At 35.0% G+C, this 26823-nt stretch overlaps 1 protein-coding gene across 13 annotated transcripts in view; it reads right to left on the bottom strand.

Annotated features, from left to right (window-relative positions):
- The window catches only part of LOC137616409 (broad-complex core protein isoforms 1/2/3/4/5-like), a 454908-nt gene that overhangs the window by 327349 nt on the left and 100736 nt on the right, over positions 1-26823 (bottom strand). For 2 of the 13 annotated variants that reach the window (XM_068346146.1, XM_068346147.1), the window contains exons 1-4: positions 26042-26154; positions 22370-22596; positions 21044-21238; positions 8987-9677 (exon numbers count right to left, since the gene is read on the bottom strand). In XM_068346146.1, coding sequence (XP_068202247.1) covers positions 8987-9677; positions 21044-21238; positions 22370-22596; positions 26042-26132 — 1204 coding nt within the window. In that variant the 5' untranslated portion in view covers positions 26133-26154. Of the gene's footprint in view, positions 1-8986; positions 9678-21043; positions 21239-22369; positions 22597-23672; positions 23710-26041; positions 26166-26354; positions 26474-26823 lie in introns of those variants that run through there. The other 11 variants (XM_068346144.1, XM_068346143.1, XM_068346138.1 and 8 more) reach the window with 10 other exon arrangements.

Here is a 26823-nt window from a genome sequence, read left to right on the forward strand (position 1 = left end):
GTAGTTTTTCCAAAATTTCATGAAGGAAAAATATATAAGTACCAAGACAGGATGCCATTGAAAAAAACATATAAAAGGACTTTTTACAAAGAAAAAAAAAATGGTTTTCATAAAAATATTTGAAAAATTCTACAAGCCAAAACTGGAATTACTAGAATTTCCAAAATTCCAAGCGAGTTAGCAAGTCGCACTTTTGTGACTTGTAGTTTTAATTTCCACATTTAACCCCATTTCGATTAGCCTACCATAGCCTATGTGTTCAACATTTGCCCTTGGGATTTCCCTGGTAGAGGCTATTGTTTCAGCATTTGTAATTATACTTCGTTGTTCAATTTAGTCTAGCTTAGCTACTTATTCAGCATTTGACTTATTCATTTAGCATAAACAAACTTATTCTATCAACATGATGTCTAGTGCAGATTATACAGTACAGTACTTGTTTGGCTCTTCATGAGTAATTTTAACATGGGTTGGAATTTCTTATGTATCATATAAACTTTGTAAATGACATGGAGATTTTTCCTGTATATCAGTTGCCTTGGGGGAATTTGGTGACCTTTCAGAAGATGAGTTGATAATCAGCTTTTTGTGATGCAATAACCCAGTTCATGAATATCTTCAGATGACTAAGGCACTCCATGAAAACTTTTTGGATCTCTTGATGAAAATGATCCTAGTAAATTAAGTGATATAGCATAAAAAGCGGATTATCTCAAACTAGTTTCAAATAAATTTGAGGAGCTAAACCAACAGTTCAAGAATTTGGCAAACCCAACTTCAAAACAAATGTTACACCAAGCCTGTAATGGTAGTAAAGTTACCGAAACTGACCTATAGGGAACTTGAGGGAAAATCAGCCTACAAATTGGAGTTCAAAAACTTTTTGATACAATTTGACAGATGCATTGATGCTTATGGAACACTGATTCCAACAAACTTGTATATTTGTGAATTTTTCACTCTGTCTACACATTCACAGTCACTTCTGACCTTTCCAAGTGATGATAATTATGCTATACAGTAGACCTCAATCTTGCTGAAAGAGGAATTTCTAGATATTTATATTACTAATGCAAGCTTCAAAGAACTAACTGAACAAACCAAAATCTGATCTCTTTTAAGGGGATTCGTGCTTAATGTACTATAACGAGTGTAGGGCAGTCATGAATGAGACAAATTAGCATTTTTTCATTATCATCATTATCAATACTAGCCAGCAACAGCTCTGTTTGCAAAAACAGAATGCTGCAAACCCTAGGGCTCCAACAGGGAAAGTAGCCCAGTGAGGAAAGAGAATGGCAAATAGAGATCAAGGATAAAACAGAAGATGCACACTATTCATCATACTTCTCTTCCTCTTGTTTTTGTTAAAGTTTTTATAGTCTATATATGAAATATTTATTTTGGTGTTGTTGCTGTTCTCAAAATACATAATTTTTTCTTGTTTCCTTTCCTCACTGGGCTATTTTCCCTGTTGGACCCCTGGGCTTATAACATCCTGCTTTTCCAACTAGGGTTATAGCTTAGCAAGTAATAATAATAATAATAATAATTATGTGATAAATCCTATCCCAGTTGCTAAGAGTGATAGATTAACAAGAGTTAATAATGGAATACCACCACCCTTGGTCTTCAAAGAACTGTACACTCTATTCATACTAACAGGACTTTGATCGTCCTAATTAGTTGGGTAATTAGAAGAATTTTTGCCTGCTACAGGTTAAACAGTTTGGCCTTCTGCTATCCCAAATTCTGAGTAATTTACCCAGACTTAAAGCAACCTTAACAAAACCTTTCAACGCAGGGATTGATTTCACTGGGTATCTGTAGATTAAGGCAAATATATCCGAATGTTTTTGTTAAACATCAGTTGTTTGAATGTTAGGGCTACTTCTGTAGACTTAGTCCCTCATATGTGTACTCAAATTTCATACTGGCCTTTTATTTGAGATTCATCAACATTTATGATATACCCTCACATTTAGTGAGAAAGCTTGGCTCTTAGCTTGGATTAGTGACAAGCTTGAAAGTAAATTTCGAAATTACAACATTTAACATATCAAACTAGTTATATACTGCCAGTGTAAGTGTTACCTGAGAGAGACTTATTAGTACTGTCAAAAGTTGTCTACATAAAACAGTTGTCAGATACAAACTTTCATATTTTCAGCTGTTCAAAGGTTTAAAGGCTACCAATGAATGATGAATGGCAGAGGTAAGGGATGGTGACATTGCCCTATCAAGCAGGACAATCCCCTAGAGACTAACTATACATACATATGATCAATAGCCAAGCTAGGACCAAGGAGGGCCGGCAATAACTGCTGATGAGTCAGCAGATAGAACCTATAGGCTCCCCCCCAGAGCGAATCCTTAGCTTTACAAGGATGGTAAGGTTGCAACGACCAAAGAAACAAGTTTGAGCGGGACTCGAACACCAGTCAGGAACGTTACCACAACCCTAACAGTCATTGAAGATATTTGGTCTGGTATTAGTTTTAGGGCTTTGACTTGCTGCTCATCTGAATACAACCTGGATCTTATTACAGTGCCTTATTTTGATTTCTCATATACAATCCCCATTCCCTTTGGCTATTAATCCAGTAGTGGCCATGGTCCCATTTTTAGGACGAGATTATCACTTACAGAATCAACAAATCCAACTCCCTTCCAGAGAATCCTTTATTGTAACATATCTTCGAGGAAAGACATTTTTTACAATTTTGAGAATTGATGTATGAATCTTTTCTCCTTAGTCTTAGAGAACAGAGTAACGACTTGCATCAACATAACTGAGAAAATAAATAAAATCTGAGCTGAGATTGTACTCCTTGTAAAAATGCCTTTTTGATTGTTGGGTAGAGTTCTAGAACTTGTGGTACAGTAGTACACAACCAAAATCTTATAAGTGTAAACCTCAGAAGGGCTGATAGTATTGTACTCTAGCATACTATTCCTTAAATCATTTGTATCCTATGGAGCTTTCTCTCACCCTCAATTTCAGATGTTAATAACAATTCCCATACTTTGGAAGTTCCCATTAATGGTAAAACATTATACTGTATATCTAGTGTGAAGTAATTTTAACCAGGACTTTGCTGTCGCTGGATGATGAAACAGAAAAAAAAAAAAACCATTGTACAGTATAAGGTGACCCTTAAAATGCCTCAAATCCTTATTTAAACCTCTTATTATATCACTTGTGACCACAAAATATTAAGAAATGCTAAACAAAGAAGGAAAAAAAATACCGACTGCTTAAAATGATCAAAGGAAAAAATTGACAACATTGTGTTACCTCCATTATGAGTTTTTTTTTAGATCAGTTATAATTTCCTAAGCTTCAAAATCAAACACCAGAAAGCTATAAACTAAAAAATTATCGTGCATAAGCAACAGGGAGGAAAACCTACATATTTCAATAAGCCACTAATCTCAAGTAAACAAACCATGAAAAAAGAAATTTTTACCAAAAATTAAATACTTCATACGATAAAATAAAAAGGATTCAATAATAGTTTCCTTTAGCAATCGAAAACAATGCTTTGGTAATTTGCATTAATCAGCTGGTTTGTAAACATACACAACAGTCATGATCGTCTTATAAACATAAACAACAGTATAGATGTGTAGGCACTGTTATTTCATAATAAACATGTTTGGCTGAGATGCAGCATGTTTAAATTTAGTCTATTTTTCATCTTTTACTCATCAGTAATGACCTGTTAACTAAAGGATATTGATATTAATAGCTTGCTATTGTTGGAAAGTGTATGAGATGATATGGGTACCACGTGTGTTAGTATTTTTGGCCAAGATGTCACATGTTGACATTTAGTGTTTTCTTAATTTTTTTTTTTTGGTGATTATCAGTACGCATCAATAATGGCCAGTTTATGCAATAATATTGATACTTTTAGCATTTTTATTGCTTGAAAGTGTGAGTGAATGATATGGATACTAGGTGAGTGTTGGTAGAAATGGCTGTAATGTTGCATGTTGAAATTAGTCTATTTTTCTTTTAAATGTTAAATTTTCCATTTTTTCTTCATTCTTTTTTTACTTAAAAGTAATGACCCATTTACATAATGATATTGATGATAATAGTTGTTACTATTGGAAAGAGTGAGTGAATATGGCTGACACATGCGTGTTATTACGTTTAGCCAAGATGTCGCATATTGAAATTTGGTGTAGTTTTCCTAGCTTATATATTTTTTACATTTTTAGGGCTTTTCAATACTCGTCAATGACGACCTGTTTACTTAATAATACCGATACTTTGTTCTTGTTTGCAAGTTACGTTATGAAAATTTCTTGTTATACTAATATTTATCATGTAAACATGCATATCGTACCAACCGTGTGTCACACGATAGTATATAGCCTAGTTCATTTTGTATATATATTATGCTTGTATATTCACTCTTCCCTCGCACTAAAAAGAACCAGAATAAACATGTCTGCTTTTCTCCTCTGTAACAGTGTCGATTTTTGAACATGAAAATTCTTTTTGCTTTGAGATTTTGTATATAAAGGAGAGTGTTCTACAATAAACTCACTCAGTTGCTTTCATCCTGTCTTTGAGTTACAACCTTCTCTCGGCCTCGTCACAATATCATATATATCTTACAAAGAATACAATTTGTATATTTTGGCATTTATTTCAATTCGCCCTAATTTTTCAGCTTTAGTGTAAATTCTATATTGAACTGAAAATTACTTTTCTTCAACTTGTTTGTATAATGCAATTCAAATCTCTACCATATGCATAATAATTTTTTACCCACTGTAAAATATTACGTTTAATGGCGTTTTATCAGTATTCATTCAACTTCCAAATCATATGTTTTTTAGACAGAATTTTCATTCTATGGTTTTAGAATATTCTTTAGACATTAAGCAAGGCACCATACAAGATTTAAATAAACAAACAATTATTTTAGAGAAGTAAATATCACTAAAACTGATATACCCTTCCTCCATTCTGGGTGACAGATTTGGCAGTGTGAGTTGAAGTGTGGGGCTATTCTGTTGACATGGCCAAATAGTAAGATGGCATATCTCTATGTATTATTGTTCTCTATAATATTTACTCGAGTTTGCTATATTTCTATACAGAAATCTATCTTATAATGGATGCAATGACTTGTCAAAAAATTTCATGGGGAAACTAGAATTTTTAGATTTGACCCCTTAGAGTACGGTAAATAACATCTTGGTTCCGATTTTCTTATATTTCCATCCTACAGTAATAGGACTTCATTTTGTTTAAATCGTGCCCAGTTCATTAACAAAAAAAAATTTGTGAAATCTTGAAGTTTTTTTTTTTAGCCAAAAAAACATTATTTTTTTCCTCTTCAGATTATAACTTCATGAGCCTAATTTCCTTCTGGCTGTCACAAACTGTTCCCCATCTTCTTAGAAATGTTTTCCTAAATTTTTATTTGTATAATGTATGCATTTGTATTTTAGAAATATTGGGTCTTTTTTGTATATCTAATGTTTCAAAATATTTTTAATATTTTAGAATGAAAATTAGTCTTATTTAACTTTCAGATATTTTTAAGATTCTTGAAAACATCTTTAGACATAACAGACATGAAAGTTCATGAACAAATAGGTTTAACAATTTGTTTTTTAGAGGCACGATTACCCTCAACCTAACCACACCTAAATCACTCGGTGAAACAACAAAAACTATCCAGGGTTAAGCTCGCTGGAAGACCAGTTGACATATGTGCAATAACAGCCCATCAGATGGGCACACTGTCAGCCAGGGAGGCTCAACAAACAGGGTGGCATCAGTCGCGCCATACATCCCCACAGAGACAACAGCGGTTTGCGGCTTCCAATTTTACCAAGAAGGAGCTTTGCTATGTAGACTTTTTCATTTAATTTCCATGACATTAAAATTATTGTATAGTTATTTTCATTTTTCATTGTGAATTATTTGTTTCTATTAATTTGTGATGTTAGGGGATATAAACTGTAAAATTACAACTAAAAAAAAAAAAAAAAAAAGGGTTCAGACAATACTGTATTTAAGAATTGTGTAAAGCATCGAGTGAATTCCCATATTTCAGAGAAGTTTTGGGCTACAAGGTTGCTTCGGGAATGTATAAAACTTGTATACTGTACTAAGGTACCACTGTATAAATATATATAAAAGCTTGTTTCTTAGAAGTAAATAACTTGACCCTGAAACTAATGTGTAAGTATTATACTGTCCTTATGGCACTTCAATATGAACCAAGAACTTATGTGAAAAGAATTGCTTGTCAGCAGTTTTGATGCCTGATTCAACTTCTTTCTTCTTTTCAGTGTAAGGAACTGGCAAGACTTAGTTTGCACCAAGAGTATCAACATAAATAAGTACATGCTGCTCTGCATATGAAATTGTCATAGCTTGAAATGCTTAAGGAGAAATAAGCTCATGTAAAGTATTTGCAAACAAAATACTGTAGAGTAACTAGTTCAGGGATCAAAGGAAATTATGTTACACTCATTTGAAGACATCCCAAAAGCTAATTCCAAAGTACCAAGACCATGGTATACCAAATAAGTAAGTCAGATCTAGGTTCCCATTTTAAATCAAGAATAAACATTCTTACACCTTGATTCATCAAACCTACTAACTTGACAAAATTAAGAGTAATAAATTGGAACACACCTCTATTCTTCCTAAGGTGAGCACTAAACTACCTAAATGACTAAATTTGAAACGCACCTCTAATTTTCCAAAAATGAAGTAACACTAAACAACCTAAATGATGAAGTTGGAGCACAGCCAAAAAGAAGTTTGTAGCCAAAGGTACACAAAGAAATACTGAAAATTATGATGACTGGAGGGCTAGGTTGCTCTTGACTTGTTTCACCAGTGCCTCTTTCCAGCAGAAGCAAAGGGTTTTGCCTTTGCCATTACAAGGCTTAATACTATACAGTACTCTAGAAGTACTTTTCCAGCTGTAACCAGGTAATGGAATGATCTTCCCAATATGGTGGTTAAATTGGTGATAGAGATCTTCAGAAATTAAAACTTGTTGCAAATGCTTTTATACTGAACAGGCTGACATTGTTTATGTATGACAATAAATGTTGTCATTATCATGTCATATTCTCATATAGTTTATCTTTTTCCTTGCCTCACTTTTTCTGTTGCAGCCCTACAGCTCGTAGCATACTGCTTTTCCCACTAGAGTTGTAGCTTACTTAGTAATAACTATACGGACAATTCTGATGTTTTACAATGCACTGGGTTTCATTTTCATCATTAAAGGTCCCATAGTCTGTCTTTGTTACAATTACTGGATAATATATGGGCATTGATCTTGCCTTCCAAGAATTGGGGAACTAAACAAAGTGAGATGGCTCTTGGTTCACTAAATTTTTCAAGCCCATGTTGATTCCTCTCATTCTAATGTTTTTTTCTACTATTAGCCCTACATTAAAGAGGTCGGTTGCCTGATGGTACCTCTCCAATGACTTCTATGAAAGGCATCCTCTTCCATCAAACTTCTCTCTATATTCATCTTATCTTGCCATCCAATTCTCTGCCTCCCTCTCGATGTTCCCACCCCGTAACAGGTTCCTTACCCACCCTCCTCACTCCTTCCTCAACACATACTTACACCATCTTATTTGTGACATTCTTATCACCCCTGTAACCTTTACTACACCTGCCAATCTTCTCATTTCATCATTTTCCATTCTTTCAAGCAGATATTCCCATAATTCACCGAGGTGCTCTCTTAAGCTTTTCTTCCCCTTTTCGCCTTACGAGCCCACGTTTCCGATCCATTTCAACACTGGCAATATTACTGCGCTATAGATCTCAATTTCCCGATTGATATCTTCTTCTCACATTACACTACCGCTACCTCCCTCATCTTTCCCAAGGATGGTTTTAACCTATTCTCAATTTATGCCTCACATACTCCCTCCTGATTCTAGTAGATCCCAAGTATCCAAATTATTCTGCCTGTTTTACAACAGCTTCCACTTTCATGAAAGGGTATCCTGTCCCTACTTCCTTACTGCTTACCGTAACCTGTTTGACTTTAATCTTTAGCTGTCTTTAAAAATCTATTGTATCTTGTTTCCCTCATTCTAATCTTTCCCAATACAAGACTTTAATATAGAAATTTTTTTCATTTAAGTACTAGACTTGTATTGTACAGACTCAGGCTTTTGAAAGATTCAACCCTTAAACACACGATTTCTCTCTCTCACAATACACCGAATTTTTCATGATAGCCACTGACCATATAATAATAGTCAGTTCTCTGAAATTCACTGTAACTTTATTTTCACCATATGTAAGGCAACACATGAGAGAGTAAATTACTGTTTCCATCCCCTTCTGCAAAAGCAATATGAATGAACAAAATATGTGTATTTCTTTAAACCTGAACTATATTAGAGAAAAAATTAGAGAGAAAAAAAAAAAGTCTTCTTTGAAGTGAAATTTGTAACTTCCTTTAAATCCTGCTCTGTTAAAGGGAAATCAAGCGTAATCTGGGAAATAGTATTTGCACGTATGTTATCATAGTAATGAATCAAGGCAAATCAAATAAATATTTTAGAATCTTATACAAATATTTTACACACATTTTCTGTCTTCAGAACATTAACACTGATGAAGTAACGTATTCTTTCATTCCTGAATATTCGGTACTTGGAAACATACTGTAAATATTTCTAAGGTTCAAATTGATACCATACCAAGCATTATATCAATAAATAGAAGTATAAAACTAGCAAGAAAGATTTTAATTGTTCTTAACATATAAGATACAACTATCAGTTTTTGATAGCCTAAGGGTTCTCCATAAGGGTTAAATTGCATTATAAACTGGTTAATCTCCTCAGAATAATCTTAATTACCAAAATTATTCACATCAATGCATTCACTCCGCTATTTCATGTTCCCAACTTCAGTCACATATCCTGACACTCCACCACCTATATTTCCAAATCTACTCACCTGATGGCCCCGGAAAGGTCTCCAGCTGTGAGGATCCTGCTGTTGCTGCAGCTGCTGCAATGTATGGCACGAAGTTTTGTACTGCTGCTGAGAGGTGTGGCAGACCATGCAAATCAGGCGGAACTTTACAATCTTCTTCTTGTAGTTCCTCACCTTCATGATCACTGCTCTCTGCCCCACCACCACTACCGCCACCACCACTACTACTGCCACCACCAATACAACCTCTGCCAGGTCCTTCTTCTTCATCATTCAGCTCATTTTTAGGCAAGAGTCTTGGTGAGGATAACTCTGCCTTGGGGATTATCCTAGGAGAAGGGGAACCAGATGAATTAGTGGCCCCCATGGTTAGATTAATTACTCTAGCAGAAGTATCCTCTTCATGTGAACTTGAGGTTACTGGTGGTGGTTGTGATACATTGTTTTCACGAGTGGGTGGGGTAGATCCAGGGGGTGCTCCAAGGGGTGATGGTACCGGTTTCCTCCGCTTTGCTGGTGGTGAATGCAGCAGATGAGGCTTGTGGCTTGGTGGTTCCAGGGGAACGAGAGGGTTGGCGGGGGCCAGGACGGAGCCACCTATCCCTGGAAAGGCAAGGCTTTGAGCAGGGGATCCAGATCCCCCACCTCTATGCTCCCCTCTATCCAGTCCCTCTTCTGGCTCCTTCTCAGGACTATTAATAAGGCTCCCAAACTGAAAGAAAAACATAACACCATTAAAAAATATCACAAAATCCTTACGAACCATAGACATGATTTTTCCTCTAATATCACTTTACGAATACAATCCTTGAATTGTATGAAACAATAATTACTGTAATTACAGAAACTAGTTCCACCAATAAGTTTACATCTTAACCTAACCTAAACTAGCAGCACAAAATGCATTGTATTCCTAAAATAACCCAAATTGCCAATTTTCTAAAACCCTTGTAACTGTAGAAGCAAAAATGCAATAGGATTTTGGATACTTTTACATACTACTTTCATTATTTAAACTGTACTCTCTACAGCTGGGGAATGGTCATTGGTGGCTAGAAGTAACCATTCATTACAAAATATCTGACCATTACACCCAAGTCTTATCAATTTCGTACATAGAAAAAAAAACCAGTTACAACCCCTGTACGATGTGACAAGTGAATAATTTTCAATCACAAACCCTTATTGAAACAGTGTGACAAGTAACATATAAGACCACAAACATTTCATAATATTTTTTTTGTATTTCATAGGTTTGCAATTAACGTTATCCCTCAAATTTTGTCCTCTATTTAAGATTTCAAACGATATATCAGACGCATCATGCTAATCCCCTTTCCCTAGAGATAGCTTTAAAAAATTGGCAAATGCACTTCTTAATTCAAAGCTTTTTACACAAAAGCATGACAGATATACATGATCAAAACTGATAACTTCACTATAAGTAAAGTTTTCTTTAGTTTTAGCCTTCAGGTATTTTCAAAGGGCATATTTCATAAATCTAATACAGTAGTAATGTTTACAGCTCAACCTTACTTTAGAGCATACTGTCCTCACTGATTTTGAGTGGATTTCCATTTCAGGGAGTTTTTCATCTGCTGACCTACATCTTCTACTTATAGAATTTTTGCAGATTATCATCCCCAAAATAAATTAAATTTCCTTCTATACAATGTACTCGCTTGATGTTCATATGGCTTCTCTCCAGAAATGAGGTTCACACATTCATACAACCATGCCTCTTAGAAAGTAATGGGACAAGAGGTTCATGGCAAGAGGCAAAGCATCATGATATTTGTTCTTTAGCTTGGAAGTCAAAAGTACTGCTTATTCCTTGACATCACAAGTTAGCTGTTTATAGAGATAAATTTAAATTTTTTTTTTTTTTCTATAAAATTCCCCTCATACTCATACTGCTGGCTTCCACACACTGATGGAGGTGTAACACCAATGAAGGAAAGAGATATACTGTACATTTTTGTATAAAGGACGAACTCTAAAAGTTCCTTTAGAAAAAGCTTTTTTATAATATACTGCATGTAATGGTCCAACTGAAGTTTCAAGGACAGCCTCATGTTAATACACATAGTGATTATAAATCTTTAACCACATCATATAATCTTTATTGTTATCATTATACATTTATGCTTTAGTTTATAAGCTGGTACAGTATTTCTGTTTAATTAAGTATAAAAACACAATGTTTACATATCGTCAATCCTAACCTTCTCCCTTCTTTTCTCACTCAAGATTTAGCAATTATGAAAATGACATGTTTTTGTAATATAGATAAAATTAATTTCCCCATTTATTAAACTTACCATTACATACTACTATACTGTATGATTGTAATAGGATTATATGATTCTAAGTCAGTCCTTCTAAACTGCTATGTAAAATTATCTTTCTCGATAACGAGCAGTAGTTGTTTGGCAAATTTGCTACTACTTATGCAGGGAGTCGTTGACTTACAACCTATGCGACTTACGACTTTGCTTTACAAGGACTTTTTCCAGGGTGATGACGTCACAAGTTTATTAAATAGTACAAATATTTCCTTGGAAATAATTTCTTTTCTTGTATAAAAATGAACTTATTTATCTTGGTAAATTAGTATTTCCTTTTATTGATAATATAAGGTATCGATTTTCAGTAACATACATTAAGAAAAGTTTTATCTGTAGAGTTCACGTAATATTATTACTAGCCAAGCTACAACTCTAGTTGGAAAAGCAAGATGCTATAAGCCCAAGGGTTCCAACAGGGAAAAATAGCCCAGTGAGGAAAGCAAATAAGGAAACAAATGATGAGAACAAATAATAACAACGTCAAAACAGATATGTCATGTATAAACTATAAAAAAGACTTGTCAGCCTGCAACTTTGAACTTTCGAAGTTCTACTGATTCAATTACCCGATTAGGAAGATCATTCCACAACTTGGTCACAGCTGGAATAAAACTTCAAGAATACTGTGTAGTATTGAGCCTCATGCTGGAGAAGGCCTGGCTATTAGAATTAACTGCTTGCCTAGTATTACGAACAAGATGGAATTGTCCAGGAAGATCTGAATGTAAAGGATGGTCAGCATTATGAAAAATGTTATGCAACATGCATAATGAACTAAATGAATGAAGGTGCCAAAGATTAATATCTAGATCAGGAATAAGAAATTTAATAAACCGTAAGTTTCCGTCCAACAAATTAAGATGAGAATCAGCAGCTGAAGACCAGACAGGAGACCAATATTCAAAACAAGGCAGAATGATAGAATTAAAACACTTCTTCAGAATAGATTGATCACCGAAAATCTTGAAAGACTTTCTCAATAAGCCAATTTTTCTGTCTGGTGACGTCATATTACTGGCAGAAAGAGAGAGGGCTAAAAGTAATTTCCATCCAATAGGCTAACGATTAGTATTAGTATTCCCATTATCAAAACATCAAGTAACAAGTATTTGTGGGTCTGTATTGGTTGTTATGAGTATTACATACATATACCAAGGCACTTCCCCCAATTTTGGGGGTTGCCAACATCAAACAAATGAAACAAAAAAGGGGATCTCTCCTCTCTACGTTCCTCCCGCCTGACAAGGGACTCAACCGAGTTCGGCAGGTACTGCTAGGGTGCCACAGTCCACGCTCCACCGTTATCCACCATAGATGAAGCTTCATAACACTGAATCCCCTACTGCTGCTACCTCCGCGGTTATCCAAGGCACAGGAGGAAGCAGCAGGACCTACTGGAACTCCGTCACAATCGCTCGCCATTCATTCCTATTTCTAGCACGCTCACTTGCCCCTCTCACGTATATCCTCCTATCACCCAGAGCTTCCTTCACTCCATCCATCCACCCAAAACTTGGCCTTTCTCTTGTACTTCTCCCATCAACTCTTGCATTCATCACCTTCTTTAGCAGAAAGCTAATTTTGACCCTACTCTACTCTACTCTAGTTTTATTTAATCTGATAGATCGATATTTATCTAAAAAAAAAAAAAAAGTACACTAATAGAACAAATATTTTCTTAGAAATACTGTATATTTATTTTACAATATGAAAATGGAATACTTTTGCTTGCTAAGTTAGTATTTTCTTGCAAGAAAAATTAAAAGGGTTTTACTTATTTATCAAGTCATTCTTTGTCGAGCTCAAGTTAAATTTCTGATGGAAGAATCACAAGCAAACCGAATGATTTCCAGCGTGTGACTGAGTAATCTTAATAAAGTATTCCCACAATCAAAACATCAAGTAACGGTTGTTTAGAGGTAATTCCTTTAGCGAGATGGATATAAAGATCCAGGATAAAATCTCAGTCTTCTGTATCACAAACTATAGGCATTTAAGAGAGCAGTTAGAAATGTGGGAGTGCAGTGGTTTCACAGCAAAGGGCAAAAGCACATAAAGAATTTGAGGATCTTCAAGACGACCTCAAACCTGGGAGGTAGAGTATACCATCAGAATGCATTAAGCCCCTTCCACACGAGCGAGAAATACACAGGGGGCAGACACTTAATTTTGTGGTATGAGTTGCAATCTCTTGTGTAGATAACATCATAGACGAGTAAGCCACGGGCAAAGCACCTATGAGCCTGTGCCCGTTGTTGATGCTTTGGATAGACGCCTGACAAGGGACCACAATGCCTGAATCTGCTCTATGACCGGCATCTGGCCCAAGGCCCCAGTCATACGTTTGCCTGTCTGTGCCTATAGCCGACCTTAGACAATTTCATCTGGTAACACATTATCAAAGCAGGAGAATTACAGACAAATCATATTGCCCAGACTGCACTTACACCTCATACAAAAGGGGCTTTAGAACCACTAGATACCATGAATGAGTTTGGCTAGGTTTGCAAAGGTGCAGGTTAGATGTGAAATATTATTCTGAGTAAATGACGATAAATTCCTCACATGACCAACAAAACCTAAACCTGTTAGGAGTATAGTAAAGACAAATACCTAGCCTTTTCTGCTAAAAGAAAGCATTCTAAAATTAACAAGAAATAACATCAGAGTGTTGTAAGACATCCTACATTACCCAAAAATCACACCAGCTTGCAAATTCTGCCTTTAAAAGTTTTTCCTTACTAGCAATAATGATGGGATCAAAGCAGGAAAATTTACTGTAATCTATTAACAAGATTACATAACTGATAAGTCTTACACAATTCCAAACATCTTTGAGGTATAGAAGGCTTAAATAAACAAAACACGAATTACAGTGACTAATAATTCTCAACCCTATCCACAACAAAGGGGGAATTCAGAGGCAAATACTGTATAGTCTTTGAAGCAGCGGTTACTGGATACTTTAAGGAAAAATCAACATTAAAACTTTCCTTGAAAAAATTAGGAGTTATTAAAAGATACCATTCAAAAGGAATATATTCTACATTCAAAATATCCGTCAAACGCCCCCCCCCCCTTTTTTTATAATACCAGACATGTTACTGATGGACACAAGTTGTGAAAGGTATAGCCTTTCCAACGGCACCTTCATTGTAATAGCGATGGATTTAATAATTTTCATTATCTTGACTATTTCTTTACCGAATAGAAACAACCCTGTCGAGTCTCCTTCAAAGTAAGACTTGTAATGGTAATAGAGACAAGTGTTAACATTTACCCAACTTTATAGTAAGACTTGTAATGGTAATAAAATCACAAGTGTTAACATTAGCCCAACTAATGCAAACCCTTGTTAAGCTAGTGGTCAAGCTTGCAAGCGAACGAAACAACATGATATAAAACGCCATCTACAAATGAAAAACGAGGTTGCTCAAGAGCACTTACTTTAGCGAGAGTAGGGATAAAAGTATCCAAACTATCCACTCGGTCTACTGCTTTGCAATCTGGATGACTAAAAGAGCAACAAGGAATGCAGACTTGCATGAGTGTAGCAGCAGAAGGATCTAAAGTAAGCAAGGATGGACAGGCTCTAAGAGAGGATCTCCCTCTCTAAGGACCGGATAACATTCAGAACCGAAGTCAGATTTATCACCTACAGTACATGGGAAGACTCACTGCCTTTCTGAGTTTAACAGAGGAAGCTAAATAGGACAAGAAATTTTAAAGCTCATCACTGACAAAACTTGGCAGGCTAGGCTGATTTGGGTGTCACATCATTATCAACTCCGTTATAAACAACTAGCCAAATATTTTCTGGATTTACCCTTAATCCAAAAACCAATTTCATTGGCATTAGAACTTGACATAATTTCCCTGACAGGAACAGTTATTTAAAACACAGTGCTATTCCTGTGCAAGAATGCTAATAACTCCAGAGGAAGACAACCGAAAAACACAATAAAACTTATCACAACCTGGAAGGGGATACGTCTGACATCAGCGATTCAACAGAAAAATTGAAGAACAAAGACCATAATGCTTTGATTCTTGCCATTAACTGCTAACGTCTCATTACTTTACTAGAGTCATGTTTCTACTGAAATTTCATAATAAATTTTAAGGAAAATCGTTGATAAATTAAGATTCGAGGAAGAAGAAATAGGAACATCAGTTGGGATTATTATGAATTATCAATAATTTCATAGTTTACTAGTTAACGATGTTAGATGGAAATTCCCACACTAAACAAATCGGTAATAAAAAGCACCATAATGTACTTAAATTATGGTCATTTTCTTTTTTTATTACTTTCACACCTTCCAGGCATATCTAATAGTGTTTCCTTTGTATGGTGAAAGCCTAAATTAATTATTACTTGGGCAAGTGAATTGTAGTCTATGTTCTGGCCCTCTTAAATATACTTAGAATTTATTTCCTGAATAGGCACGAGAAATTTTTTCCTGAATCAGTTCTGTTAGAATAGAGGTAATGATTATTATACCTTGAGATATAGTCCTTTCAATCTATAAACAATGATAAAAAAAAATTCATGAATGTGCCTGATGGAACTTCAGAAGTTCAAACTTTTGGTAAATTATTTATGTTGAAGCTGACATAAGTTTCATTCCATAGAACTATCTCAATGTTACCAGGCAGTAGGGTGACGGATTGAGTTTAAAGCGATAGGTAAGATGTTTTTTCAGCTTTTACTCCTGATGCCTGGCACATGATCTTACTGGAATTAGTATGGACTGGCATCACAAGGAATTAGCTATCCTTTGACAAATTTAACCAATGAATCCTCTATGGATTTAGTCAGTTTATGGAAAGTGAAAATGACAGAACAGTCCCGGGCATAGTGGGGCGCTAAGAATCTCCCGGTTGGAAAATATTAAGAGAAAAATTCAAAATTGGTAATTGGAATGTTAGAACCATGAATCAGATGGGGAAGTTACAGCAAGTAGAGAATGAATTCATAAAATATAGTTTGGATATCTATACTCTTAACTGAAACATGTAGTAAGGGGATTGGTAAAGAAATCTTAGACCAAAGCAATATATAGACTGTATCTACTCAGGATGAACAGATGGAGTTAGAAGAGAAGGGGTAGGAATGATGATGACAACAAAAGCAGAAAAGGCATTAACGGAATGGAGAGCTGTAAATCGTGATTGTTAATGGCAGTTTAAATCAAAGCAGTGCAAAATGAGTATTATAGTTTGCTATGTACCCACAAATAATTCCTATGAAGAAATAAAGATGAACACAAAGAACTGCAGTGTAATAAAATGAGATCCCAGAGAGATATGAAAATTGTGATGGGTGACTTCAATGCTAAGGTTAGAAGGAATAATCAAGGTATAGAGAATAAGATGGGTATTGAGGGTCTTGGCAAAGATGCAAATGAAAATGGGGCACACTTTATAAGTTTTTGTTCAATCTTGTTACTGGAGGTACTATTTTTCCATCACAAGGACATCCACAAATATACATGGCTTTAACCATGTAGCAATTACAAAAATCAAATAGATTACAAAACCATTAATAAAAAGGGAAGGAGGGCACTGAGAAATATAAGAAGCTATAGAGGTGCAGACATTGGTATAGATCACCAGCTCCTCATTGCCACACTAAAATTAAAGCAAAGCACACCTACAGAAATGTAGATAGAATACTGTACCTAGGTTTAATACAACTAAGCTTCTAGAAGATGAGCACAAAGAAACCTTTGCAATTGAATGTAGGAATCAATTTGTGGTCTTTAGAAACTTTAGGAGATGAAGTGCAGACAATTAATGAAGAAGGGCAAGATATTAAGAACATATCAGTTGGTTGGTAGTGAAGTCTTGGGACAAGCAGTTACAAGTAGAAAACAATGAATATCAAATGATATGTGGGATACTATAGAGAGGGGGAAAAAAAAGAGAAAGACCAAAATTGATTGTTGGATGTTTTTGAGGAAGTAATGGAAATTATAAGGTAGAGCATGCTTAAGTATTCAAGTATTGATAATGAAGTCAAAAGAAAAGTAAGGAATGACTGGAGAGAATATTTAGACAAGAAACCAAATGAGGCTGACAAAGCTATGAATTCAGGGAATGGCTATAGTTAAAGAATTGCTCATAATATTTCTAATGAAATCTCTACTGGGACAAAGAAGAAGAAGCATATAACCATTAAAAAGAGAGATGGATCTGTTATAACAGAAGATGAAGAAAGGCAACATTGGATGCAACACTTTAGTGCAACATTGGATGTAACACTTTAGTGAAGTTATGAATAGGAGATATGTATGAAGGGAATAATTTGATTGATATACCTAAAGAAGCTGAGGAAGACCTTGATATGCACATTAATGAATTTGGTGTGCTTGAAGTCCAAGCTATCATTATAAAACCTAAACGTAAAGCCCATGGATACAATGGAATAAGTGCCAGAGGACTGATTGCAATAATTACAGACACATTACACTCATGTTGGTTGTCATGAAAATATATAGTTCAGTATGCTCATTCTAGAGAGACTGGAGAAAGATTGATGAAAAGCTGAGAGATGAACAAGCAGGCTTTATAAAAGGTAGAAGTTGTACTGACCAAATATGCATTTCAAGACATATTGTACAGCACTGTGTATAATACAGATATCAACTTTTGATGGCATTTGTGGACTATGAAAAACTTTGATAGTGTGCAACCGCCAATTTTGTGGAGAGTCCTGCGTTGTTATGGAGTTCCTCTTAAATATGTAAAAGGTTAAGTCTGTTCATGAGCATAGCAAGTGCTAAGTTAATGTTAGTGGAGTCCTATCCAATGAATTTCCAGTGACCAGTGGAGTACTCCAAGGGAATGTGTTGTCACCTATGTTGTTTTATCTTCCTCATAGATTTAGCTGTCCAAGAGTATGCTGATGCCGCTGCCATTATTATTAGAACACAGCATGACAGACTACTGAAGTGCCATATGTGGATGAGATGCTGGTGAAGGGTAGATGGAGATGGTTTGGGCATACTCTCTGCATGCCCGAAGAGGGATTAGTTCACCAAACTTTCAACTGGACTCTACAAGGCACTAGAAGAGTTGGAAGACCCTGCCCTACATTGGTGAGGACAACAAAGCGTGAAGTAGAAGATGAATGGAGAAGTATTGGTTCCAAAGCTCAAGGAGGAGACAACTGGCAAAATCTAACCGAGGTCATTTGCGTCAATAAGCGTAGGAGGAGATGATGATGATGATGAATCTTGACATATTTTATACTCATTATTTATACTATATATAGTTTTTCTTTTATTCCCTTTCCACATTGGACTACTTTCCCTGTTGGAGCCCTTAAACTTATAACATTCTGATTTTCCAACCAGGATTATGGCCTCGCAAGCAATAATAATAGAACATGAAAACTTCTAGTATGCTTTGGTATCTTTAAAGCCATCAGATATGGCAATTTTAAACCCAAAACTCTAATGGTGGGTAATGTTTAATGGCAGCATATCTTAACCCTTTTACCCCCAAGCTATTTGGAAATTTCCAACCATTAACCCCCAGGCGGTTATTTTTTTCCCAGCACATTTTGCAGTATATTTTTTTAAATTGCTCTAACAGCCTCAATTTTTGTCATGGAGGGGTCAGGTTGGTCTCATTCTCTTGGAAAATGCCTGAATTTCCTCAAAAAACTATCAAAAATATGAAAAAAAAAATTTTTATAGCATTTTTTTGCAAAGACGTACCGGTACGTCCATGGGGGTAAAGGGATGGCTTTTGTGAAACGTACCAGTACGTCCTTTGGGGGTAAAAGGGTTAAAGGCTAATATGAACTCATGTTTTATAATGTAATTCCTTAGTGTATTTACCATAACTTCACCCTATCAGGAGTTCTATTTTCAGTACTGGAAGCACTTTTAAATACTGAAAACTCCTTTCTTACAGCTTCAAAGATCCTTTACAATATCAAACCCTAACATTTGTGGTTTGCAATTTTCTTATACACCACAAAAAAATGACTTTATTCAAAAGCAAGAGCCGAATTAACTCTTGTAAGGATAGAAGAGACTCTCTAGCTATGGTAAGCAGCTCTTCTAGGACACTCCAAAATCAAACCATTGTTCTCTCTCGTCTTGAGTAGTGTCATAGCCTTTGTATCATGGTCATCCACTGTCTTGGGTTAGATTTCTCTTGCTTGAGGGTACACTCGGGCACCTTATTCTATCTAATTTCTCTTCCTCTTGTTTTGTTACAGTTCTTATGGTTTATACGGAAAATATCTATTTTAATATTGTTAAGTGTTCTTAAAATATTTAATTTTTCCTTGTTTCCTTTCCTCACTGAGCTAATTTCTATAATGGGGCCCCTGGGCTAGCATCCTGCTTTTCCAACTAGGGTTGTAGCTTGGCTAGTAAAAATAATATGATCATGCCAAAGAAAAAGATACGAAGTTAAATAAGCATTGTGTGAAATAAAGAAAACTATTATGCCAAACTACAAAATGTCTAGAATGATGAACAAAGTATTCTTTTCACAAGTTTTTCATTATCAAAAATTTCTCTATCACCTATGCATAATTGACAAGCCACCTGGTGTACAGTACAGTACTTTCTTCTTTAACATCTGTAGGCTCTTCCTGTAGCCAATTACCAGCTTAAATGACGACTTCGACCTCCCCCATCAGCAAATAACAAAAGAGGGTCAAAGTGAATACCTTAAAGGTGTGCAATAATTCCCCTCTTTAGAATCAGAAAGCAAATAAAATGACTTAATGCACAGTAATGATAACCAGTGCTGTTGGATAACCCTAAACAAATTAAAACCCTTGAGCTCTGGATGTTTCAAACAAAATCCATGATTTAGTCAAACCCAATATAATTATTTATTTCAATTTTCCTGATGAAAGGAACAATGTAGGTGTATTTGTTATGCTTTTGGTAAATGAAAGTTTGGAATAAATTACAATTTAACCTATCATGTGCAAAACCCATTTCTAAGTTCTTTTTTCTTTTATAAATATTTAATTTTGTAGGCACTGAGGGAGGGATGATGGAAATAAGCAGACGTAAGAAAATGATTGCCAATTAAGTAAGCCTAGAGAAGGCTTACTTAATAGTTGATCATGTAATTTGAAGGGCTGCATTATATGAGTATTTATGGTTATACAGTCTCCATATTCACAGAGTTCCCATATGCAAGTGCAGCTTCCAATGCAATACATGAAAGTCTGGAATAACCGCTGTCTTGACATCACATACTTGTGATGCAATACTTAAGAAAAAAAAAGACATAACATACTCTGTGAATTCCATCAAAACCAAGGACATATGTATGATTTTATCCACTGAATAAGCTTTACACATAACTAATATTGTATTTACTAGCTTGTTTGCTAATTTACACTGGTTTGTTCCTATTTTCTATTACTTTGGGGTCTTCCCAATTTCCAAAATCAACATTACATTTAAAATCAAATCCTTTGGGCTACGGCAAAGAGGATACAAACAGGATTCTCTACTCCGTATAATGTAACTCCATAATCATCATCATAGTAACTGGTCACAAACCAAAATTATCCCTTTCAATAAAATCTCTAACATAAGTAGTTATATAATTTATCATTCAGTAATATTACCTGCTAAGATAAAATACATACATTACACTCAACAATTGAACAATTTTAGGAACCATTTCCTATACTGTATCTATAACTTACATTGTAAAACTTGTAATCATTAAAATCACTAACCTGTTCATTATCACTAGTTTTCTTGTCTTGAGCAAGTCCTTTTATTCGGAGGGCCTCAGCAGTTTTGAGAAGGAGCCCTAATCTCTCTTGTGAGACATTCACTTCTCCATGATATATAAAACTAAGAAGGGACTTTAATTCTGTAAAGCTCGTATCACGCAATACAATTACTGGATGTTGATGTGCAGGGAGGTCCTGGAAAAGAGATGAAATTATTAATAAACCTGCTGAAGCAACACAATAAACTTGTCATCTGAAGGGGAGCTTCTTATGTTAACTTTATAAATGTATACCTTATATCTGATTCTAGTGGTACTAAAGAAAAAAAAATATGGAAAAGACATCCTACTAAAGGGAAATCAATTACATGAGGGTGGATATATATTACCTTTGAGTGCATCTGAGAGAAAAAATATATAAGCTATACAGAAGCGCTGGTTGACTAATAACTGAGGATTAGTAGCCAAATAAAGATAAACAATGTAGATACTGTAATGGTTGTCACAATATACCGAATATGAGGTAGTCACATGGAGGTTGACAGAGACTGAAGTATTGTAACTGAAGGGCATTAAAATCCTGGAACACTTTAGTGTGCAAGATAAAAATTTAAAGGAACGAAGTGAGGATCAATACAATGGTAATTGGTAATGTGACTTCTCTGTAAGTATATTGTAAGTGGTTAATGCTATAGATATATTTTCACCCAAGATCAAATTTGAACACCTGTGTGAGATGAATAAAGAATTACCATTGTAAAAAAAATTTTTATTATGTAAAGAAAAGACATTTCTACCCAGTAACCTAAGACGAAAATTAGTGGCACATTGATGCTTGACACTGAACCACATATTGCTCTCACCAGCAAAACAATATAGGTATACATACAAGGGTCATCAGCAACATAATTAAGCAAACAAATATGATAGAAATAATTTGCAAACTACATACTGTACAGATTATGAAATAAATAATTTTTTTTTTGACAAGGTTTCAGATGCAAAACCCTTTAACTGACGATATCTTAGGCAACTATTGGCCAAATCTCATCCTATTATATTTAACCTGGGTCTAAACAATAGTTTCTTGAAATTTTCATAAGGAAGCATTGCTACACTAAGGGTTGTTTCAAGTTAACGTACCTCACCATCATACAGGTAAAAGTTAATGTACCTCACCTAATAGTTCGCTCTAATTTCTTTAAAAGCAAAGCTTACAATAGGTGTAACTCAATATTTATATAGCCAAGGAATGCTTGAATTGTGAGGCTTAAGATTAAAAGAGGTAAAATTCAGTTTTAGTGAACTTCTGACATTTACAACTTACCCTGAACAAGTCTCTGAAGTATGGGCTGCATGCTGACAGCAAGACTCTATGAGCTTTTAACGACTTTCCTTCCGCTGATAAGGTTACATCCACAAATTCTTCTCTATCCAGTAAAGTTTCAAAGGATGATACAATATTTGCCTGGAAATTGTTCCACCGTAGGCAGAACTGCTGTTCAGCCATAATCCTTCCGTCCCACGGCTCCCGCGCACCTGGACCACCAAGCCCTAGTGAGAAAAAAACAAATAATTAAATATACCGAAGTACCACCAAAATTCTATGCAAGTGTAAAATTTGTACAGAGTGCTGTACTGAAAAACTGTGAAATTAATTACTGTATTCTAATGTTTATTAAATGTTAAAAGCTTCAACAAGAAAAAAAAATTAAATCATACAAATAACTATCAGTTAGCAGTCAAGAGATCTAAATTTCACAATAAAACCTCAGCTTTATACTGTATAATAGTTATCATTAACAATTACTAATGTAAATACTGTACATATAGAATATATTGTACTGCATTTGTAAATATCGCAACATCCAGGAAACAAGTCTCCAAGAAAGATCCTATCATAAAATGGCTAATGAATTCCAGTAATAACATCAGCATAAAGACATAATTTATACAACTCACAATAATACTGCATTACAATTCAAGCAATATGAAATTAAAATCACTATCTATCCTAATCTAAATTTCTATTATATTATTTGTTATATTTCTAATGAAAATACTTCAAGTATAAACTTGCATCAAAAGTGTGTCAGTCATTGAGCTGACCTACCTACAAGATCAAATACTATGGTTCCTAGCAATATTAGATGCTTTATAAGTTATGTAACTTAAAGGCCCAAATGGACAAGAATATGTTCGGTGAATGAAATTTCCTTGACACATTTGCCCATGAATATATTCGATAAGAATTTCTTATAGTTTCGGTCACCCTGAGGTATAAAGATCAAAACTATTTCATTTCATAAAATCTTGACAGGCGGTTATAGAGGTTGGTAAAAATAGGGATAGAAGTTATATTTAATAGGCACACAACACTTGAAAGTTTTCTTTTTTTGTCCCTTGTAGTAAAAACTTATAATTATGGTTAAATATAGTAATAAAATGCTTAGTTTATCAAGTTTACTGAACACATCAGATTTACCTATTCGAAACACTTGAAATTCCATTTCATATATTGAATATAAATAATTATCATGTGTCTCCCTTTCAAAATGCAATCTGTATTTTGATACAAGTAAAGATCCAAGACCCAACCCCATTGGACATAAAAGAAAATTATACTGCACCTTTAAGTACAGCACCCTGTGTCCAGCATTTTCACCTCTGTGGATGGGAAACCAAAAAAAAGGAAAAAAGAAGTTAGAAATCAGCTTCTCAATGACTAAATGCACCCATCTTTTCTACTCTTTAATAATTTTCCTGATAGTTCCTAGAGTGTATTCAAAAGTTTTCCTAACTCAAAATGAACAACAATACAGTATACTATAATCCTGGAACCACAACTGAATGAATATATATTCAAAATATGGCCTAAAATACTAAACATTAAAATTAAGTAATACAAGTCACTTGTGTTTGGTAATGTACTTCAATCAACAAAAATCTGTTGTCCCTTTTCATTAGACAAACATGAGTTACTGCTAAGCACTGACGCTATAATAACTAACACTACAAAAATTTGAGAAACTCTCTATTTCCCACCATTTACATTCAAGGTACTAAAATGCTCTATAGTATTCTGATGGTATAAAATTTCATCTATCTAAGCAACAGCCACAAGAAATGACTCAACATGTATCCAAAACATTATACTGATCATTCCACTAAACTAATTGTAAGCCCAACTTTACTAGAATTTCTAAAACGAAGAGCCATACATAATCGATATCTAAATGACAAAACTGATTATTATTCCCCAGAAATCTTAGGAACTAGAAATTTGGTAGTAAATCAAACCTTTCAAAAATTAAAAGTTCTTAAAAATTGAAGCAACACAAATGATTTTATTTACGACATAAAAATATATGAAAAAAAAAAGCTACACTGCTATCAATCAACAAACCATAAAGGATTTCAATGACAGAACAACACTGATATTCTCCTATACATCCACACACAAACAAGACAGAACTATTGAGCAATATTTCATTGGACAATGGGTGAATAAACTATCACATATCTTGAATTGACAAGTTACCTGACCCAATAAGCCAAGAGGGTAGAAAGAAAATGGCATCTCTAAGGACTGTACTAATATGTGCTATGGAAAATGGGATAATGACCAGGAAAATTTAGATTTAAGAAAATGTGTGACTTTTGATTAATATTCATTGTAAACTCAAACTCTGAATGAGAAAATGAAATACGTTATTGTTTCCACAGGTTGAAAATCAGACCAGGTCAGTTGGCAAATGAGACGAGAGGGGACAAAGATTAATTAATCACTAATGTATGAATATACATATACAACTACTAACAATAAGATTAACAAATACCTCCCGATTAAATAAGATGTAAACATGCCTGTGTGAAATGGCATAGGACTGTCAAGTCAAAATGAAAACTACAAATCATAAAAAATCACTAAATGCATAAAATCCCTGAAAATGTATTACATACTGCTAAAGTGTAATGTCATTACACTCCTTACTGGGTAGCGATTAATACAAAATCACATGCATGGACTTGGACAACCTATGTCAGTAGCATACAAACTTCACCAATAGTCCAGGTCTAGGTTTTATCACAGGACTACAAAATACGCTTTTCAAGTCGAGACAAACACAGGCAGAACAATAGTAAGCATAAATATATGAAATTTAATTAAATCCCTACCAGTATGATGCACTTTTCCAATATAGAATACCAATACACACTAACTCTGCCTTAGAATAATGATCACTTTCCATGATACATGATGTCTCAAAACTTCTCTACAAAATAAGAGGTTCGATGGCAAATAAATTTACCTTGAAATTTTCAGGTACCTTTCCCAGGTACAGGTAATTGTCACTTTTATTACTGCAAAACCCAACCATATAATAAAGTCTTAAACGTATGTAAATAAAGCACAGTGAATAAATATAAAAACGAGTAGTCTTTTTATACATATCGGTATTTTTATGACAACTTAGATTTATCGACGATGTTTTTAGTTAATAGGACTTAAAATTTGAAACCATTCGCGACGTCAGATTCTGGGTTTGACAACTTCAATACGCAGTACGATACCGTGAGTGTCATACACACTTTAGACAACTCCATTCGCACAAGTGTGCATAAATAAGAAAGAGAGTGTTGGACACTATGAGAAGATACCTGATAAACAACTATAATAAAAAATAAATAAAAAAACAGGGCGCTACCAGAGCTACATCACCTGTCATTAGTCTGTCAAAGTCACCCAACAAACAGTGAGGAAAAGCATAAAAGGAAGCTTAATTATCCTGTTGGATAATAATTTTCCCAACTTCTCACAAATCCACACAACCTAGAATGACATCAATTGTTCGTTCCTGTCCGACCCCTTTCATTTTCCGAAGATTCTGCTCGATATTTTGACATATCGTTGACAGACACTCAACCCATCCGAGATTTGGACAATAGTAAGTCTTTCGAACACTTAAAACATCAAAATTGAAAAGTCATGCCTCACCCAAGGCATACAGGGGCACTGTGCCCATAGTAGCTGCAGCAGCAGACCAACGTGGCACTCGATGCGGAGGTTGGCGCCGCCCTTTTGACATGCAAGACGCGCACCCCACCACCGCTCCTTCAAACGCCCAAGATGGCGGAGAAAACCCAAAACATTCTCCCGCACAGATTTCCAAACGCCGCCCAACGCTTCATTATCACACTGATATTCACATTTCACTTCTAAAACGATCCTATGCACCTTTATAATTACGATTTGACCACAATTACCGATCAACATTAAGTTGGAGTAACGTTATTAATGCGAAACTTACGCAAGCTTCGTGCTCCCTTTAGCCGTGTTGTTAGCAGCTTGTCTCCTGCCCCAGCCTCTACGACTGAGCCGATGGTTCTTCTTCTGTCCCAGCCGCACCGCACTGCCTGATGCTACATAAAATTATCTACCCACGTTTCTTATCGCCCGTTATAATCCATTACCGTCTATATTGATACATATTGTATTTATATGCGGTTAAAGCTTGCGTTTGAAAACATAAATAAGAAAGTATTTATGACCTATTATGTCCATGCCAAATACGTCGTTGTAGCATGGAAGCGTAATGCGGGCATGAGAAGTTGTAGGTCTCAACTTGCGTGTGCACATGAATTATTAATTAGCACCCTACGTATTCCTCCTCACGTCCTTACTCTCAACAAAAATGTATTTCAACGTTCGTAGTTGATTAGAAAATATATATAAAAAACAGAAAAATACGGATGAAAGCAGCGCATACGGATCTTGCA

The sequence above is a fragment of the Palaemon carinicauda genome, chromosome 22, assembly GCF_036898095.1.
Source record: "Palaemon carinicauda isolate YSFRI2023 chromosome 22, ASM3689809v2, whole genome shotgun sequence".
Taxonomy (NCBI): domain Eukaryota; kingdom Metazoa; phylum Arthropoda; class Malacostraca; order Decapoda; family Palaemonidae; genus Palaemon; species Palaemon carinicauda.